This window comes from Balearica regulorum, chromosome 3 (genome assembly GCF_011004875.1).
Source record: "Balearica regulorum gibbericeps isolate bBalReg1 chromosome 3, bBalReg1.pri, whole genome shotgun sequence".
Classification (NCBI taxonomy): domain Eukaryota; kingdom Metazoa; phylum Chordata; class Aves; order Gruiformes; family Gruidae; genus Balearica; species Balearica regulorum.
The window spans coordinates 57947603-57969042 of record NC_046186.1 but is presented as its reverse complement, the minus strand read 5'-3'; the positions used below and the strand labels follow the sequence as shown (position 1 = coordinate 57969042).

Sequence of the window (21440 nt, the reverse complement as noted above, 5' to 3'; positions counted from 1 at the left end):
TGGATGAAAAACTGAGGCAAGATAGCAAAGCTACTACATTAATGTTTTTGCCAATGAAAACAAAACCATAACGGTGGCTACCAATAATTTTCTTGAATCACTTGGCTGATATACAGGTTTCGTGGATTGGACTCTGGCAATTGCAACAGAGCTCCCATAAGCTAAGACTTTCAAAGCTGCCAGAAAGGCATTTGGATATCCATTTTTTATTTAAATTTTAACAGACTTGGGTGACTGAAAACAGGGGCAGCTTTCAAAAACTTGAGTCTTGCTTTCACAAACTCATAATCGGTCTGTTGAAAGCACACTTGCTTGAACTGAAAGACACTGGAAAACTGAAGAAACATCACTGACCTTTGATAAGCCCAGAAAGCACACCATCCATCTGACAGTACCAGAACTGTACTTATGAAGACTGTGGGTCATAAAGGGGTTTTTTTGGTGGTGGTGATGGTGGTGGGGTTTTTTTCTTGTCTGCCAGATGGCAGTAAGCTCATAGCAACAGTAATCAGATGGATATGTAACAAATAAACCACAACACCCTCTTTTCCCCGGATTCAAAGGACAACACAGCCAAAGAGAAGGACAGATTAAGAAAAGAACAGCTCACTTCTGCCTGTGGGATACCAGGGATGTAAAACACAGGACAACGCTCAGCAAAAACTCCATTCTGTGCAAAACATGGTCCAGGCATGTTGAAAAAAGCACCCAGAAAAGATTACTCCCCCCCCCCCAAAAAAAAAATCTCAATTCCAACATCAAAGTATCTTCAGCTGTTTGGAAATTGCTATAAGGAGCTATTCAGAGAAATAAAAGAGCCATAGAGAGATACTCAAAGGCAAAAGATCACAATCTGGTGAAGAGTGCCAGAGCTCTGCGTGCTGCCCTCAGCCCCTCACGCCTGGCATCCCCCGTCCGAAGGGGACTCTCACACTCAGCCTGCGGCAGGCTACGCACGCACAGTGCTGCTCTGCGGAGAGGGCGCAGAGCTGAGAGAATGAACAGAAAAGAGCAATGTTATGACAACTACCAGGCTGCCCAGATTTAGACTTACTCAGTATTTCTCCTAGGCACAGAGAACTCCAAGTATACTTGGGTTTTTATTATTGTTGAAACTGGCTTTACAGTCTCACTGAATAAAATCAGACCATGACCAGTAACTTAGCAGAAGAATGCAAGCTTAAGGAATTTCCCTTTGCAAAGCTTTTTTAGATAATTACTGATGATGACAGAAACAACCATATCTTAGAGTGCAAGGGAAAAAAAAAAAAAAAAAAAAGAAGAAGAGAGAAATAGAAGTTATGTTTGATCCTTCTACCTAAATCCTACTTTTCCTGACAAAGCAACTTGGTGTTGTAATAAAAGTAGTTCTTATAAGGAATCTTTTCAAGAGTTTAGTTAATGTTTTTAATAATGTCCTAGGGCCTGAATCTAGTTTTTTGCTAACAGCAATGATTAGTGTAACTACTCTTTGAACCACTTTACTAAAGAAGAAATGAAATAAGATCACTCCTGAAAAAGAGAGCATCAAGGGTTAAGGATTCAGATCCAGTTCCCACTGATTGATGTCATGAGTCTGGGCAAGAGATTGAGTTTACTTCTACCCAACTCAATACCACACTAAACAAATTCCCAGTATAGATCTGATCCTAATACTGCTTATGCATCTTACAACTCTTATAACATCACAGAAAACAAGTAGAGTGGTCCAAGGACTGAGTGTAGGTGCATATCTTTAGGGAACTCTTCTATTTCACATATGTGGAGCTCAGGCCTCTTTTTTCTTTCGCTGTCCTGTTTTTGGACCAGACTGAATAAAGGATGGATAGATGTTCCTATTGCTCCTGACGAGGATACTCTCTCTCAAGATGGCTGAGAAATGAAGGCTTCAGCCCCAGTCTGCTCAAGAGCGCAACGAATAGATGCTTTTTTCTTGTATGCACAAACCAAGTCACTTACTATGTGAAAAATGGGCAGCACTACAGCTGCCACCCCTCCTTCTCCAGAAACATGGTGACAGAAAGGACCGAGCATCCTCTTGGTACCAAAAGAGCGACCCCAGTGTCTGACTCCAGCACAGGTTGCAAGTGGGGATCCTAACCCCACACAGGCGTCTAGCATGGGCAGTGGGTGGATGCCTAAACCCAGCCAAGAAGGGAGATGAGACACCTTCCCCACTCCATGGCTCCAGGAGTACTTTTGCCTGCCCTGCTCACCCTGTTCACTGCAGAGAAACCAAGAAACTAGTCTATGTTAAGACCTAAGGCAAGTCCATGGAATTAATTTAAACAGCTTTCACTATATTGACTATTTCTTAGCTTACCAAGTAGCTAAAGCAGCAAAAGCATGGAGTCTTTAGGCCTGGCTAGCAGCTAAGGTAAGCTGGATGAGTAAGTAATAGAAGAGCAAACGGAGGGAAAATGATTTGGCCTAGACATATCGATATCATACTAGTAAAGCTTCAGGGGAAATTAGCAAAGACTTAAATTTTGAACAGACTTTTTGTGCGGTGATTGATAAACTCCAGGAAACACACACAGATATTTTTAAAAGAGTACTATCATCAAATTAGGAAAAAGCAAAGTTAAAAGCTCACATCAGCAAGAATTAACCCCCCACAAAACCAAAATAACACAAATTTTTATACATTCAGCAACTACAAAGCATGTACGGCTTGACAAAAAAAAAGAAAAGAAAAATAGAAAAGGAAAATGATTTTATGGTTTTGTAAGCTAAGTGAGGGAAAAAGCAAAAAAAGAACAGGTTTCAGAAGCAGGAAAAACCTGCAAACTACCACTTTGTCTTAGCCAAAAGGTCTCTCACTGTGGGTAGTCTTAAAAATACTAAGGTTGCCCAATCGTAATACATTCTTTCCTTTATCATGTGTCTTGTGGGCTTAGTTTTGCCTTAAAAAATCAAAGTTTATACAATTTATGAACAAAAGCTTGTCTGACATTCATGCAGGGTCCTCAATTTATGTTGATTTCTTTATCACAACATCTGAGCTGAAGCTTGAATTTTAGTAGACTTTCTAAATATATTCAATACAAACTACAGACTATGTTACAACTTTTATATTACTGGGCTAAGCATATTTTAAGGTGTTTTTTTTTTACAAAATGAACTTTAAGTGCATGTGCTTGCTGCTAGAGCACATAAGCTAAAAGTATGGTTTTTTCCCCACCCACGCCATTCAAATGGCTCAACTGATTTCTCTCTTAGGTGAGCAAGCCTCCAGTGACTGGAATAAACAGAAATGCAGGGTATTTATCCACCAAAAGAAACATCAGTTCTGATGGTCAGCAATACCGGTTACTGGCATAACAAAGACATCCTTGTGTGCATGCGACAGTTTGTCCATCCCTTTTGTCTCTTCAGACCTCTCCATTCCCCAGGGCTCTGTCCTAATGCCTCTGCAAAGAATGGCCAGAACCAACGAGATCCCTGGTCAGCAAGATCCAGTAGCGCTCTCTGTCTGTATTCGTTTCTCGAGTTTATATCAGCTCTGAAGAGGAGTTCTGTATTTCTGTGTTCCCATCAGGTCTTGCCACCTCCACTCATTACCTAGGTTACTTTTTCTTTTCTTCTGTTCTCCTTCCTTTTTCTTTCAAATTAGCAGTCTAGCATTGATAATAATAGTAGAAAGTGGCAGAATGAATGACCTTTCCTATTTAATTCAATGACATAAATATGAAACATTTATCATTTACTCAGCTCGTAGGTCTGCTAAAGACAAATTCACCTGTGACACATGCATCAAGATAAATTCATATCTCTTTCTAATATACTTCCATTAGTATCAGATTTATCATCCGTTCTCCTAAAGTCTTGAGTACCACCCATGCAGCGTAGGAGAAGATGACTCTATTCAATTCAACAGGATTCTATTTTAAAAACTCATAGCAGACACATTCAGAGCTGTGACTTCATTCAGGCATATTTGCTTAAGCTGCTGTCTCCTTTGTTGCAACACTGAGCGGAAAATGGATATGTAATCCATTGCTTATACATACCCTTTATTCAACATATTGTTTGAGACTCTCCCTGTGCTTAAGCTACATCTACTAATCTTTTCCCCAAGAAGCCCCATTTTCCAACTCAAGCTGTAGAGATACGTGAGTTTTTCTTTGAAAGTCTCCAATTCTATGATATATTGAATATCATCATGTATGCACTGCAGTACACCTGCAGTACCTGACACACCACTGCTTTAAATACAAACTTGGTGTCAAATATGACAACTTTACACATCACTGAGACATCCCCATTTTTTTCTGTTAGATAAACACACATACATTTCCTGTATATGCACACATATATCAAATAAATGTTTCAAACTGGCATGCTTCCTTCAACCCCTTTATCTCATCTGAACCAGTAATCCCTGAAAGACTGATTCATTTCAGCCTTTTGGATTTCAGAGCAGTATAAAGAGGTTGGTCTAGGGGAAAGACATCCCTGTGAAATTAAATTCCCCAAATTCAAAATCAGTCCCACCTGTGATGCATTTTCTTTCCTTTCTCTTCCCTCCATTTCTTCTCACCGTTCCTTCATCCTCACATCTCGTGGTGGTTCTGTTACTATGTCAGAGACAAGTTCTTATTTTCCTATCTGCACTTCTTGAATTCAATAAGCCTTACTGTCATTCCATTCACTTATTGTCAATGGATTTTCTTTCACTGAAGATGCATTTCCCCAAGATGCACAGTATTTTTGGGGAATGTCTCTGTCTCTTTTTGTTCTGTTTGGCTGCAACAGAACTGATATTCCCTTGCATTTTTAACCACAGTTACCTATAGGAATAAAGATGATAGGCCAGTGAACTGTAGGTGGGTTTGTTTGGCTGGACATTGCCTTATCACTAAACAGATTACTGACTATGACTAACCGCAACCAAGAAGATTCATGAAGCCTAAATGACAGATGAAAGAACCAGAAAGAATGACTCTGTCCAGAAATATTTTGTGTTTATGAGTAGGTACTTAGTAAGCAATTCTTGCTGCTTACATAACTTGGTTTATAGCTATATAAGTAATATTGCTCATAGCAGCAGCAGAAGGCAAGCTAATACAACAAATATCAACTAAGCAGTGGCTCTATCTATTTCTTCTTGCTACCAAGACATTTCAAGGAAGTAATACAAGTAGAACCCAAGTAGCGAAAAGACATGAACAGTGACAAAAAGAGGATATGAAAGAAAACCGCTCTCACATACTCCATTAGTGCCTGTCAGCTCTTGAAAAGCAGAGACTCGGTCACCATTATGAGGGCAAATAGTCGTTATAAGGATGAATTTTATTAACTCTATTTTACAGCTTTCCTGTTTACAATTATATCCATCTTAATACATAAGCAAGACTGAAGAAATAGCCTCTTTTTTGTTTGTTTGGTTTTTTTTGTTTTTTTTTCTTGATGTATTGTGCAGATCCATAAGGAAATGCTATAATTTAACAAATCTGGTTATGGCAGAGTGTGTGCGTGTGCATGTGCATGTGTGTGTGGAAGGAGCAGGGGAAAATGGTGCGAGCATCTACCTTTTAATTCTACTTTGCTTTAGACCTGGCCTGCTTCAGAAGCAACACACTCCATCATGCAGTGTATCTGCCAGGATAAGTGATAACAGTCCCTGCAAAGGAGTTTTTTATTCTCCAGATCCTCTGTCAGCATCCCACCAAAAGAGACTAGAGCCCTAAAGCTAGTGCAGGCAAATCACAGGCTGTCTAGAGAGGACAGCTTGCCTGTGCTATCACACAGCTGATTACAAAGATGAAGGCATTGAAAGCAAATATAGAGGGGGGGAAAGAGAGAGAAAGGAAAAAAAAAAAAAAAAAGGGGGAAAAAAATTGCCCATATTTTAACCTACTCTACACTTGGCACAAAGAAGTATACACCAGATGTGCAGGGGGGCAGAGAGGCCATATGTATTCTGTGTACTCTAGGCACCTAATTTAGGATCCAATATTTTGTATCAAGTTGGTAGAGATACTGTTTCTTCCAGAGCATGCTTTAGAGCACCTAAGTTAAGTTTGCTAAATGCTAACAAAGGGCAGTGAATCCCCCCCCGGGGGCACCTGCCTGCCTACATCGTCTTGATATGCAGCTTAGGCGCTGAGGTAGCTGGTGGGAATTCCTCTCAAGTGCTTCTATGAATGGGAAAATATGTCAGCAAATAAAGAAAGAGGTACAGTAAATGACACAGATGTTCAATAACATGCACTAGAAATACCTACTTTAAGATTATGCTAGCTGGCTAGTGAAAGAGCTTGTATTACTTCTGCAATCATAGGGAGACCACAGTAGACACAAGAAGAGAGTGGTTATAACAGAAAATAACTATATATTGTCCTGAGATAGAGTTAATTTTCTTTCTAGTAGCTGCTATAGTGCTGTGGTTTGGCTTTAGGATGAGAATAATGTTGATAACACACTGATGTTTTAGTTGTTGCCAGGTAGTCAAGGACTTTTCAGCTTCTCATACTGCCCTGCCAACGAGAAGGCGGGGGGGGGGGGGGGGGGGCAAGAAGCTGGGAGGGGACACAGCCAGGATAGTTGACCCAAACTGGCCAAAGGGATATTCCATACCATATGATGTCACGTTCAGTATATAACTGGGGAGTAGATTGGGATGCAGTTCTGCTTGAGAACTGAGTATTGGCTTCTGTTGGTGAGCAATTGTGCTGTGCATCACTTGTTTTGGATATTCTTTTATTCTTTTATCATTATTATTATTATTATTATCATTATTCTTGTCTTCCTTCTCTGTCCTATTAAACTGTATTTATCTCAATACACAAGTTTTACTTTTTTTTTTTTTTTTTTTTTTTTCTTCCTGATTCTCTTCCCCATCCCACTGGGGGGAGCGAGTGAACAGCTGTGTGGTTGTTTTAGCTGCCGGCTGGGTTAAATCACAACAATGATATTTTGCAAATATGAATACTCTTGTTAGAAGAACTTCATAGACACACATCTTCCCTAAGTGATTATTAAATGCCTATGGAAAGTGCTTTCCCTTTCCAAGGCCAACTTCCTTATGGTAGCACTACTCGCAATGTGGGGTATCCAGTAAAGCCACTACAGTGAAAAACCTTCTTCATGAAATTAGTAAGGTAATAATGTCAAAGCAAGTATTTATTTTCTTACATTGTAGGAACATTAACTGAAATACAGGATTTTCTAACCTATTTTTAATGAAAAATGTGGATGGTCTAACATTCCTGAAACAATAGTGTAGAGGCAAAGCGTGGAGCAACAATCTAGGCAGAGCACTGTGACAAAAAGAAGTGCCAATCAGAACTATTTATGTAAATTTGTAAAACTACTTTTCAGCTCACCATCAGCTCCTGCTGAGACAATTATTGATCAATATTCTGTCAAGTATAACATAATTCTAGAGATTTATTTTCTTTGTCCCTCACCTTAACCTAAGACCTGCTGAATTTCAATTGAAGTAAATAAATCATCTTTACTTTTTGACCTTTTAAAAAATATTCACTAAGCACATTTTATCTCTATCAAATTTGATGTTCTAAAGGGATTCAGGTGGCTGCGTTAGCATACTGACCTTATACAAGTTCTAGGATAGCTATGATGTAGAGCACAATACTTTTAGAAGAAATGAATAGTTGCCCACCATCGCACACCAATCATTTAGGTCTAGGTTGAACCTTATGTAAGAAGCAGCACAAACCTGCGCCACTCAGGGAAAGATCTGTATGATTAGGAAGACAGAATTGGCAGGGACCACATCATTCATCAAGACAGGTTCCTCAAAAATGCAAGCTGACACTTTACATGGAAATGCTCCTGGAAGATTACCCATCCCTTCCCTCAGCAAGCACACCTCAGCACACTCCTCTCACAAAAATTCACATCTTCAAAATAAATGGTGTAAAAGCTCTAACCTACAAGGCTCCACTAAAGAAGATCAGAGACAACCTGCTGCCAGAGTCTCAGGTCTCTGCGTGAGCACAAGCCTTCTCCTCCACCTTCTTGCTGGATTATATGGGTGAAAAATTGATGCAATTCACTGTGAAATCACTTAACGCTGAAAGAATGTGGCCAACTCAGTAGCCATCGCTGTACTGGGGTACGAATGGTGCCACCATGGCTTGGCCCCCTGGATACCACCAGTCACAGCTTACACAGAGCACACCGAGTGCGCTCTTGTCAGTCTCCCCCAAATCCCAGCCACAGCTGGGCACCACCAACACAGGGAGACATTTATGAGACCAGACAAAATCTTGTCCAAAATTGTGCAGGTGGGCCTGGGGTGCAGAGATTAGAATCAAGTTCTCCAGAAATCTGGAGAGCTTAAAATACAAGATTTGCATCTCCCATATATTCCAGTTATGGCAGCCATACCTTCCAAACTGCCTCAGAGAGGGCCATTCTAAAGTACTCTTCTGGCGCTTGCTGTTATCACCAGTTTTCATTTTTCCAGAGGTTTATTATCCCTCAGACAATTAATAATAATTTCTATTTATTTCTTTTTTTGTATTTTATTTTTAAGTTTACCACTGACCGTGTTGCTATTGCCCAGTTCTCTGTCAATCACCTGACCAGCCCACCCATGAGGGCAAATGAATGTCCCCACGTCCTCGAGCCATCTCTACTGAATGTGTCAATACTTGCACCAAACATCAGAGTAGCTAGGATATTCAGTGCAGTCATCCTCCAGAGACCTCAAACCAAAAGGTAACAGGGAACTTACTATAAATCTAGATTTTCTAATTCATATAAAAACATACTAGCAGTGTGTCAGAAGCCAGCTATTTTTAAATGGTATAATCATAAAATGAAATGTCAAATATTAACTGTTCAATCCATTCATCACTGTAGCTCTGTATACCTGTCTTGTCTTAAATTAGTAAGGAAACTGTCTGGAATAGATACTACAGTTTTAAGACTAATGGTTTTCACCTTCCAAAAAAAGTCAGGGTTTTTGCTCATCCAGAAATCCAATTAGTCACCCCAAATACTGCAGAACTTATAATTTTTCAAATTTTGAAGAGCAAACAAACAAAAAAGCAACAAAAGAGAAACCTACATGAACACAGAGGCATGGGCTTACACTCCCTAAGCCAGTCTGAGCTGCCCACTGCGCAGATTTGAGCTAGAGAGGCAAGTAGTTAAGAATGTACACATGTAACTCATTACAATAGCTAAAATGCCAAGAGGTCCTTCTTGAGAATATGTTCTTGGGTTTGGCATGGCCACCAAACCATGTTGTTCATTGCAAATGGTTTGCTCCGGCTGAGTTTACATTAGCTTTTAACGGCATTATGATGGCACTGTGCCAATTCTATATTCTTCTTTGTTCCAAATCGGTCCAGTTCTCAATAGAAGGGACAGCAAAGAACCGCTACAGCATCTGAGGAGCTTTGGAGAAATCTGCTGGTCACCTCTTCTTTAATCCTGATGGAATTAGAGAGAGACTGAGGAGTTAGTTACCATAAAATGCTTAAAACTTGGCAATATCCTCTGTGCACCGATCTTCCTTGGGGCTGCTCTAGGTTGTTGGGGACCTGCATATCTGGCCTTCTAGTGAAGGCACTCAGCATGATCTGAGAGACTCGGGTGTTGTGCATTCAGACAGTGCCTTTCTTACTCACCTGTTACAAGGGCCAAGTAATAATTGCTGGAAATTCAAAACCTCCTCACAGGCATTGAACTCAGAACAAGCATGTGAATAGTCCCAGCTTCATCGCTGCTTCATTCCCAGTTTTAAACTTGTGCTAATTAACTGAAACCATGAGAGCTCCAGCATCCCCCGTTGGTGTAACACAGAGGAGGGCTACACTCATAGCTTCTGTTATCGTCAGTGGTAGTTACATATATGTGCTGGGCAGAGGAGCAGCTGTCCTCTAATAAGGCGCTAGTCGTGACAAATATAATACTGCCACGGGGCCCACATAATTGTCTTTATAAGCACACTGCAAAGCAAGAATGATTGCAAATGCCAGGAACCAGAAAAAACCACAACATTCTCCCCCCACTTTTTTTATTTCAATTCGCAAAGAACAGCACATTTCTACAGCAAATAGAGCTTACTAAACCAGCTGCCTTTTGTTATTGTCCTTATGCCTATCTGTGATATTATACAACAGATACCACTTTATCGGTGTCCATAAATAACTTTTATTATGCATCTGAAAAAGCACAGTTTAGCACGACGCAGAACAGACACCATCTCTTCCAGCAGTTGAGGCCAACAACTTTCTTCTGTACCTGCCATTACGACCCTACTCCTGGGTGATGGTCTTCATTTAAAAAAAGAAAAAGAAAAAAAAAAAATGTACCAGACAGCAGCTCCTCTAAATATTCTGAGAGGTTGCCAGCACCAGAAACAGGCATTACTAGGTATATTGCTGAACGCTGCGTCCAGCTTGTTGTGGTTTTCCCTCTGCAAGTACAAATTTACTGCCAGGTCCACACTCAGGAAAGCCAGTCTGATCAAATCCAAGACAATGAACTCTGTTTTCAGGATACACTGAAGCCCATGTCTTATGTTAACACTACCAGTGCCATCATCTGGCTTGTTACCAGCTGCTGTCACTGCCTGTGACTGCTACTACTATTAAAGACAATAAAAGGTAACTGGCCTCAAGGGCATGAGATGGGCGTGGCCAAGAAATTAAAAATAAATTTTAAAAAAAGAAAGTAGGGAAAATCAACTTTATAGCTAATGGCAAAAATAACATCCATATTTTCCATTCTTTTTTTCAGACAAGCCTCTTTTCTTTTGCATTCCTTTAGCTGCTAATGTTTTCATTTGTTTTACTGTCATTTGCTCTGCCAATTTGAACACTGATGTAATGACATACGACTGCCTGATATTCAGTGGTACTCACAGCACCTTTGTCACTGGTGGCTCAAGTGCACAATGAACAGTATCTTGAGTTTAATGTATTTGTGGCTTTGTGAAGACAGCAATGACACACAACGGGCTTTTTTCTCCTTTTGTTTCTGTGCTTTGTAATAGAACAGCTTGCCACAGAGACTGTGACCAGAGAATAATGAAAAATGCTGGGCTATTGTTGGTCATGGCAAAAATTTGCAAACTTCACATTTTGTTTAATTATTGAAGAATGGCTTTTCAAAGATCCATGCATTGTTCTAAAGAGACATCGTAGTATCTATCTTCCTTTCCTCACAAAAGCTTTTTATCTTCAAACGAGAAGAATATACTTGTTGAGGGCCAATTAGTAGTCCCTTTATGAAGAAGTTTAAAGGAATTTTTAATTAGTAAATTGACCCATGGTGTGAGTCACCTGGAAAGGAATGACATCATTTCCTAAGACAGCTAAGCTTTCTTACACAAATATGAGTCAGTACCTTAGATTCAAGACTCTCTATCTCTTAACACTATCTTGTTCATGCAGACCAGTTTCACTCACTACTGCTGGATCACTCAAACAGCAAATGTTATTCAAGGTGAACAGGGACAGCCCTCTGACCCTTGTTCTAGGCCTCTAGCACGACTTCCATTCATCCAGAAGAAATGTTATGCATCACTCATGTATATGCTGCCTAAATCTTAAAAAAAAAAAAAAAATAAAAAATAGAGTTTCACACTCTATTCTCTAGTACAAAGATACTACCAAAAATCAGCAAGCTTAACTATGTAGTGAAGTAAATAAAGGTGCATGCAGAAGAGAGACTGGAGTTTCATTCCCAACTGGGCAGCAACTCAAAGATCCACATATAGTCAATGGAAAGAGGCAGCCACCTCCAGAAGGTGGTTAAGAGCCTATTCATTACATGCTTAAATGAGATAGCATGCATCTCTCTACCACCACCTGCAAATGGTCCTGCATTTTTGCCTTCTGAAAGGTGATGCAACATATAAACATGACAGGCATCATCATTCTGACATGCCTCTCAAAAATAATAGAATTAACTTCATATGCTGCCTTCTGTCCAAAAGTCTGCTAATGAGAATTCCTTTGTATGAAAAGAAAGGTGTGGAAACCAGACTTCAATCTGTTATGGTACGAATACAGGATACTATAGACTGTTCATATTTCCACTCACATAACCAGTAACTTGCCAGTTACATGTAACTGGTGACTTGCCACTAGACATGCCGCCTAATATCCCAACTGAGAAAAAAAAAAAAAATCAGAAAAAAACCCGAACCCAAACCCCAATGTTAGAAAGTTATTACTTCAAACAGCATAAGAAAATCTGAGGTTCATTTATGTCATATAGATAGTACTTTTACTGATTTCAGCAATCAGTACAACAATCAGCATTTCTTATATACATTGCATCATTATGTAGGCAGCAGAGAAGCAAGTTTGTGTATAAAAGGTAAAGGTGAGCCTCAAATGAAAGACATTTTCAAGGTATCCAGATATGTGTAAACATTTAAGTGGGAATCAGCAGAGCCCTAAACTGATAAACATTTCTCATAAGTTATGTATGAATTAAAATCAAGTTTTTATTAAAAATGCATAAGTATGATCTGTGGTGAATAGAACTATTAGCTATGCATGTTTACTTTTTAGTGAACACAGAAATCAGTAATTTTTCTTCTAAATGTCATTTCTATCAGAGGGTTATAGAATGATAAAATGCTGGAACAATTCTCAGATGCCATCCAGCTGGTACATAAACATCTGGGGAGAGGGGATAAAATAACAAACTGTGAAATGTTTATTTGCCACAGGGGCAAGAAAATGTCATTTCAACTATTGTGTCCATTCTACTTCACAAGCCAGGTAGCACTCAACAGCCCCTCTCTTTCACTCAGTGTAATAAAAAAATAAATGAAGATTAATCTGGGTGACAACAAATTATTTGATGCTTTAAAATTACTGTGTTTTCAGCATACTCTTTATTATCACCCATTATTTACCATCATCCCTGTCTTCCTCACTCCTGTTGGAAGCTACAGAAAATCACCTAAAAACCAAAGTGAGCAAAAATTGGTTTTATCCATTTGATTTTAGCATATTTTTTAGGGGATCTTAAGGGGCGTATGCACAAAAGCTGACCTTGCTCCGGTGAAACCAGGCTCCTTAGTTTCCTTCTGCAGTCAACGAAGAGACAAACACCTTTCCAAAACATCACTTCTTAATCTGTAGATCACAGTCGTCCTTAAAATCAAAATGTCCTCAGTAAAATCACTAGTGAAAATGCAAGGGGGGCAGGGGGGGAATGTAAATAATAAGTACTGTGGATGGCAAAATAGCATACAATGATTTCTACTCTCCCTGCCCCTCCTAAAAAGCCTTCTAAGGCTGAAGGACCACTTTACTTAAGACACAACTCTAAAGGGCAGTAACACTCTGACCTGGCCCCTGAAGGAGTCCTTCTTCTCACTGCAGAGGAGCCTAGAGAGATTATTCTAATTTAGTCAGACCATCAATACCCTTACCCCCACCTAAATATGAAAACACTCACTGTTACTCTCTGCTAAATGTCACCTAAATTCAGAACCATAAGTAAATCTTGTAGAAATTCAAGATTTCTGACACACCTTTTCTTACAAAATGTCATTAGGCACAGCTGTCTCTTTTGGCATTGTACACCGGGGATAATCTCTTGAGCTCAGTGGAAATATGGGACCAAAAAGGCAGTTTGGAGTGTATGGGATACCCAGGTAGTTTACTGGGCACTGACATCAGCCTCCAGAGCAGACACTGGCTGAATCTCACCAGTCCCTAAGCCCAAGTAAGTTTCTTAAAACGTCGTGCTAACTGAAACTAGATGTTGAGACCCACGTCATCAGATGCACCAGGACATTGAGAAGACCTCACATGGATTTAGATTCTTTCCTGGAACAAGTCACAAAGTACTCGTTTACAAACCTTATCTGCTGCAGTTCCATTGTATACAGTCCCACAGCTCAGCCTAGGACAGTAAATTCACTACCAACTCGAAACATTATGTTTCTGCTGTGAACCATTCTGCAATGGTGCCTATTCCTTTCTGATGGCTACAGAATGAGAGATTTCTCTGGACTGACTACAGAGTGACTATAGAGAGTTTTTAGCATCTTTTAAAAATTCTTACTTAGTGCTTTTTGTAAAGAAACAGAAAAAGAAAAAAAAATTCACCCTGCTGCTCATCATTCAAGGTGTTAGCTCAAATCTCTGTCAATATGAAACTAATTCCTACTGTCAAAGATGTGCCTCATGGCTATACAAGAAGAGTAACTTCGTTAGATATTCCAGGTCCCTATATTCAGGTAGTTTATTCAACTCCTCTCAGTCTATTTAAACTTTTCCCTCCTACCCGTCATCATGGTATCTGAATGTTGAGTCTACTCACTGAACTCTAAAGAAGTTCAGCTTCAAAAAGCAGTGAATTAAACTTGCTATTCAGCTGGTCTGAAATCTTTTACCTCTGTATCTTAAAACAACATACTCTGCTTTTCTTGAAGTGCATGATTGGTTATTCACAATTACTATTCATTCACACCTCTATGAAAAATACTGTACCATTCATAGTGAATGTCAAACTGCTAAAATTAAAAGACATAATGGACCGTTACCTCTGACATCCATTTTTTGTATGCATCACTATTTTTGACCTCAAGTTATTAGAAAAAGAAACAGTGTGGTTATGATTCCTCGGTATTTTGTCTCAAAAACAGAAAAGGAGTGTTTACTTTTCTACCAGGGTCTCACTTAAACCTAAAAAGGTTGCTACATATTTCTTTCATAGCAACAAAAGATGTTAGCTCTCTGATTTCATGCTCAAGTCCTTGTTTTATATATTGCCAGCAACACCTCAAACTCTACTTCTTAGTATTATACAATAGCTTTCAAATACACATCTGCTGAAAGTCTGCTATTCACAGGACTGTTTCCTTTTCATTGCTAGTAGGATCACAATGTTTTTGGATACAATGAAACTAAGACTTTCACTTTCTTTCCTATCAAAACTGAAACAAAGCAAGAAGCAGAACTTTAAAGAAGGCACAGACACAAGTCGTTGACGTAGTCACAATTTCAAAGGCAGTACTTATATTTAAGTACTATCCAAAACACCGAAACCAATTCTTTCTACTCTCTTTCTAGATTGATAAACCTACAGATCCACAGGCTAAGAGCAGCAACAACATCACTTTCCATTCCACATGGAAAGACCACATCTTTAATTCCCCTTTTGCTAGCAGAAAATGTAGGAACATGTACATGTCATCAGAATTTTCCATTGCAGACACTTCTCTCCTAAAGCTGCTATTGAAAACCATTGACAACAGTGACAATGAAACACGATTAACACACACACAAAAAAAAAAAGAAAAAACAACCCTCCCCAAACCCCAGCAATTAAAAGCAAATACCAAAATTTTCACTACCACTCCCCTACAGCAAAAATGAAAAGAAAAAAAAAAAAAAACAACAAAACCAACCCAAAACCAAACCCATGCTACGTACACTAGTTATGTGGTTTGGTGTGCTATTGGAAAGGACCCTAATGATACGGATAGTATTAAAGTCTATATTAACAAAATTATGTTCTTTATTACATAAAACTGCAGAGTAGCTGATCTTAGGGAGTAGCTGGTATAAATGCCTTTGCTTTGCTCCCAGAGGGACCTCAGCTCTAATCTAGCAAACCTTATTCCCTGGAAGTCCAGAGACAATTCAACCTGCAAACTGTTAAAACATGATAGGTTTTTTTTCCCCAGGCAAGGATATTCATGGTATTAAACTGTGCTACCTTGTAAGTAGATTTGCGATATTGACTGGAACTTGCCATGATCACCGTTCCTGAAGTGTCTGAATGAGCATAAGAATGTTTGCTATTCATGTTTAAAGAAGGCAAACCAAAACTTTACAGGACTGATCACTAAGGCAGACTTTTTCTCTAAGAACCAAGCTCTGTTCTCTGTAGTTACATGTACAGTTGTTTTATAATGCAGGTGAGAATTGGAAGAGAACAAGACACTCTTCAGTCTTATATCATGTGTGCAATATAGATTACGGGCATCTCTCATGATGTCAGAAGTCGTCACAGAAGACGTACAGTAGATACTACTTTCCAGTTTGTATGTAATTAATTTCCTGCGTTTGAGTGGTTCCACCACTTTATTTGCCACAGATCAAATATGTATCTTCATGTGCAACAAGGTAACTATGTATGTGTTTAAGGACATTGCTATCACAGGTAAGTATAGAAATTACCTCAGCTGATACAGTTTGTGAAATAAAGTATTTGATTTTTTTCTTAATTTGCATTACGGAAAAGCACAGATCAAGGACATTTCCATACACGCTTTTAGTGTTTCGATCATTTTTTCTTCATTAGCTGAAAGCAAAGATAAAGACTGGGCCTATGTTAGCAAAAACAACCAAATCCAAGTGCCTTTGTAATTCTGCTTGCCCACAATGACACACTTGGACAGTGGCTTCAGCCAGAATTGTAACTGGAAGAGTTCAAAAAGACACACAACCAGGTTGTGTATCGGTGTGCTTATGCTGCAAACGGCGAGGTGTTAGTGAGGAAAAGGAGAGACTGCAAATGTCATACATTGATGCCTGTGAAAGACATCAAGTTTCAGAAACTGGGGGGTTTGTGTCTATTATAATACGTGCTTCTTTAGAGCATCAGACTGAACACCCCAGAATCACTAACTGAGCCTTGGTATATTTGCAGCTTGTTAACAAATTTTATACGGTTTTTAATACTTAGCTAAAATACCTGAATGATATTACAATTTATTTTAAAAATATAAAAAGTACAGGAAAAATGTACAAAAAGCATGGCATAAATAAACTCAGATGGAAATTGAGAGAAGGTAGTGCAAAGGCTGAATTATCTGTTATCTAATTAGCCTTGGGAGTATGGCAATCTTTGCCTGATGGATAGAAACAATAAGGCAATGATTTCTAGAGACTTGAAATTTCCTTATGAAATGTTGTCCTTTTTCATCACTGCACTTGGGAAGAGAGCTTCGAAGTTGAAAACACGTAGTACTTTTTCCCGTTTGGCCACTGCTACAAGTTTTCCCAAGCAGCCACAGAGTACACATAGAAAGTTTCAAACTGGTTTCCATGGGGCTCTTGAAACCTTCCAGAAAGCACAATGATCTTGGCAGTTTCACCTCTGCGGCTCTTGCTATTAAAAAGTCTAAGCAACAAGATATTAGTGTTACTGATGTAAGCTATTAATAGAAAAGGAGATACCCAAAAATAAAGAGGTTTAAAGGACAAAATGTAATAGCAGAGAATTCTTTCAATGCAACCAGGATGGTTGACATACAACAAAAACCACCACAGCCCCTAATGTCTGAGGTTCTCTTCAGAAGGACAAAGGACAAGAGAGACCAAAATTATTATCTTAAAAAAATGAAAAGACATTTTGAGATAATTAGCTTTGTATACAGAAGGTAATGTCTTGTTCCTAACATCAGCAAAATTAGCTCTTACTTGCTGTTAATTCTTCTCATTGCCTCAAACGCAGAGGAAAATGAGCTGTCAAAGGTTGTTTTCTATAGTACAAATGAGAGCGCAAACAGGAAGGTATATGTATGTTAATAAGCAGGGGAGCAATGATCAGTATGCCCTTGAGAGCAGAAACATTCCTTGAGCTTTCTGATAATCTGATGGTACAGTAGGTTGCCTTAGCTATAAACACTTTAAATATATTTATGAAAATAGTTGTGCTTGCACAGGGTCTCTCAAGTTGATGTAGCTCTACTCCTGCACCAGTATTTGAAACAACCACCTTTTTTGTCCATTTGCAGAGACCTACATCATCCATATGTGTACAATATGCTACAACTTCTCTACTGAACTGCAGTATTCCTCAATATTGTTGTACAGTGCCTACAGAGATCAATTAGATCACCACACCCTAGCTCTGCAGAGATGGAAGAAAATATTTTCATTAAAAAAATGGAAGAAACTTTTTACAAACTTTTTTTCCTTAAACAAAGGTATATTTTCTACTTCAAACATGACCATTTTAAAACTGAAACCCAAGCATCAGTAATAAAAGATCTTCACGTTAAAAGTTTTATGTTTTTTTTTTTTTTTTAAATCTGGTTATCATTGTAGAAATGCTTCCCACGCCCACTCCCTCAAGCCAGATAACTTCTTCATCCATCTGCACTAATGTGGCTGCTAATTCGAGGATGAATCTTGACACCATTTGCTCCTTTAAGTAGCCTTTACCTAAAATGTAGCGACAACTGATCAATCACCCATCGGCCTACTTAGGAGACTTAAGTCTCCTTGACTTAAAACTCAAGACCTGTTCCCATCTGATGGCATATGGCACATGCAGGGATATGACAAGTGATTTTAATAAAGTGTAAAGACATTATTTTTTCCGTTCCCAACTACTTTGTCCTCATGTAAACAATTATTCCTGCTTTGAACCTATCTAAATGTCATTACATAGGCCAAGTGTGATTCAGAGGTTTGTGTTGCTGCCAGCATGTCCTTTTCTTGCTCAGTAAAAATTTCCAGGTTTGCTAATGTTTATGTAAATAGGCTGAAAGATCGCTTAAGCTACTCCAGAATACAATTCTACTTTTAAAAATATTTATATTTGACACTGTAGTTTACAACCACTTTTAAATAGTTTACTGTAATGTTACAATTCTACATCAGCTTACCTGCTCATCCACCTGCTGACACATTCCCACAGGGCATTTCTGTTGATGTTTTTACTATGAGTTTTGTATGTATTTTTGTCACGATGAGTTAGCAAATATGTTTTCTTCCACAGACTTTCAAAACAATAATAATTTAACATCTTAGCACATTCCACACTCATCATAACCTCCTGTTGGTTGAATGCATTAAAAAAAAAACCAACAACCTTTTATCTGTAAATGGTAAATTTAAACCATTTTTGTTCCCTTTGCAGCAAAAAATGAAAAGCATGCCTCTGAAACTTAAATGGATCTGAAGAACTTCAGTGATTAATTTTAGGTTTCCAAATTGCTGGAAAAGGTTACATTCCTACCATTCCACTCAAGATTCACTACTTCTATTCAAGATTTTTTTTTGAGGCAGTGTGCATGAATAAATCACATCTGATAAGATACATCCAGCTACAAAGAATCAGATAACTTAGGTGGAGAACAGCATATACAAATAAAATGTTTCCCTGAATACAAAAGGATTAAGGGTTGATTACAACCGACAGAAAAGACCACAGGCATTTTGAATTTCTGATCTGCTAACACATCGTGCTGTTCCTATGTACTGTTTTACTGATTTTGGTCCCTGAAATCTACCGGGTTTTTTCTTCTGTAGTTCTCTTAGTACCTGTCTGCAGGAGAGGAATTGGCGACGACGCTGGTTGCCATTGATACCGACTAACACTTTCTCAGCAAAACTATTCAGTAAGAGATAGAGGGATGGAGTAACATGAATTATTTCCTTCCTGCTATAAGGTTAACTGCTTAACAAAGGTGCTTCCAGCACCTGTTCTGCCAGCACACAAACACTTGGTCTAATGAAAATAAGAAATGGGGCATATTCCATTGATGGGTCTTTAGCTGTGTGTCACTGCATCCAAATCCATAGGAATTCTATACATCATCTATCTGATTTGATAACAGTAAAACAATCCATGTATATGTTACAGGAAGGGACATTTCTTTAGTTTCTTAACTTTAAACCCTGTCACTTTTAAAGTGCCAGAATACAATTGTACAGTCTAACCATCCTTCTGAGCAGATCTATTTTTAGGCAGTCTCTTTGTTATTGTATCTCAGAGCCTACTTTTTAAACTCAGTCTAGTTTCACTGGTAGCTGTGCCTACAAGTGCTCACACATCTTCTCTATAGGTAAGTATAAATACATAATTGTTTTAGTTCTGTAACAACATAATGATACAATGTTAACATACACTGGCCAATAAGTCTGAAAGACAAAAAAAAAAAAAAAAAGGGATACACATCTGCAGAAAAGCTCAGGCATAACCACTTCACACACACACACACCTGTATGGCAAACTGTTTGAAAGCTACGCATCACCCCTGACACGGCCGCGTCCCTGCTTTACATAACGCCTGCCAAATACCGGCCTGCCAGGGGAAACCAGGTACCAAGTTGAGCCAACGCTTGGGAAAACTGCCCGAGTTTATTAACTCCGCCGTGCGCCCACCGCAGCCTCCCGGGCAAAGCTTCCGCGAAACTACCTGTAACGCAGCCCGTATTTCCCACCCGGCTACCTCACGCGTTCCCCCATCCCGGCCCCCGCACCCCCTTCCTCGCCCAAAGCGCGGGCGCTGCCCCCCACCCCCGCCTCCCCGGGCTCCCCCTCCGGGCAGCGGGGGAGCCGCCCCGCCGCCCTCTCCCTCCCTCCTTCCCCCCCTCCTCCGCCGGCCGCCCCCGCCGCCACTCACCAGCTGCGCGCCGCACACCGCCACCAGCGTGCACCGGCCGCTGCAATAGCCCATGGCTCCCGGCACCCCGCGCCGCCGTCCCGCGCCGCGCCGCGCCCACTCAGGCGGCGGGAGAGCACCGCCCGGCCGCCGCCCGGCTCCCGCCTGCCGCCGCCGGCGCGCCCCAGCCCGGGACCCGCATGGGGGCGCGCCCGCCGCCCGCCCGCCCGCCTGCCCGCCCTAGCCGCGGCCGCAGCGCCCGCCGCCTCGGCGGCCGCCGGCAGCGGGGCCAACCGCCCCCGCGGAGGGCGGCAGCGCCGGGGGGAGGGCGGCGGCAGGTGCCTGCAGGAGCAGCCGCGCTCTGCCGCGCAGCCCCAGAGGCATCTGGGCTTCAAAGTTTGCCCCCTCAACTCCGCTCGCAAACCATCCGGGCTCGCAGCCGTCTGCGGCGGGGGGAGGCGGGGGGGAGGAGGGGAGGAGGGAGGGACGGGGAGGCGAGGCGAGGCGAGGCAGGCGGCGGTGCTGAGCTCAGTTCACGCTCGGAGAGCGGTTTCCCTCCTGCCCACGGCACAGCCGCTCCCCCACTCTCCTTCCTCCTCCTCCTCCTCTTCCTCCCGGTAGGGCTCAGTCAGCCCCAGCAGTGGAAACCCCTCGTTTGGGGGGTCCCCCGCGGGAGGGCGCGGAGGGGCGGCGCAGCTCAGTGGCGGGGACGGGCGGCTGCCGCTTTGTCTGCGAGGCGGCTTTGCCCTCCCGGGCGCCTTTGTCTCGGTGGGACACGTCTCCGCGCCCATCCCTCCCGGGGGGGTCCCTCGCACCGCACCGCGCCACCACCGCCGGGCCAGCCGGCGCCCGCCGCAGCCCCCCTGCCGCCCAGGCACTGCCCCTCCGACGGCGGGGGGCGGCGGCAGAGGCGCGGAGCACGGCGCGGCCCGCAGTCACGGCAGGGTAGCGGGGCAGAGCGCAGCCCGCCAGCGCGGAGCGGAGCCGGCGCGGCCACAGCCCAGCGGCGGGGCGCGCTGCTGCCGCCTGCCGGGCCGCGGCCGGCGGTGCAGGGGGAAGCCGCCCCAGCCGGTTCTTCCTCCGCGGCTGCTGCCGCCGCTCCGGCCGGCACCGGGGAGAGCTCCCGGAGACCTCTAGG

The 21440-nt window shown here is 41.4% G+C and overlaps 1 protein-coding gene across 2 annotated transcripts in view; it reads right to left on the bottom strand.

The window, feature by feature from the left end:
• Positions 1–21100, bottom strand: part of NKAIN2 (sodium/potassium transporting ATPase interacting 2) — a 561621-nt gene extending 540521 nt beyond the window's left edge. Inside the window, exon 1 of one of the 2 annotated variants that reach the window (XM_075748025.1) lies at positions 20324–21100. In XM_075748025.1, coding sequence (XP_075604140.1) covers positions 20324–20377 — 54 coding nt within the window. In that variant the 5' untranslated portion in view covers positions 20378–21100. The remainder of the gene's footprint in view (positions 1–20323) is intronic. The other variant, XM_075748023.1, reaches the window with a different exon arrangement.
• Between the last annotated feature and the right edge of the window lie 340 nt (positions 21101–21440).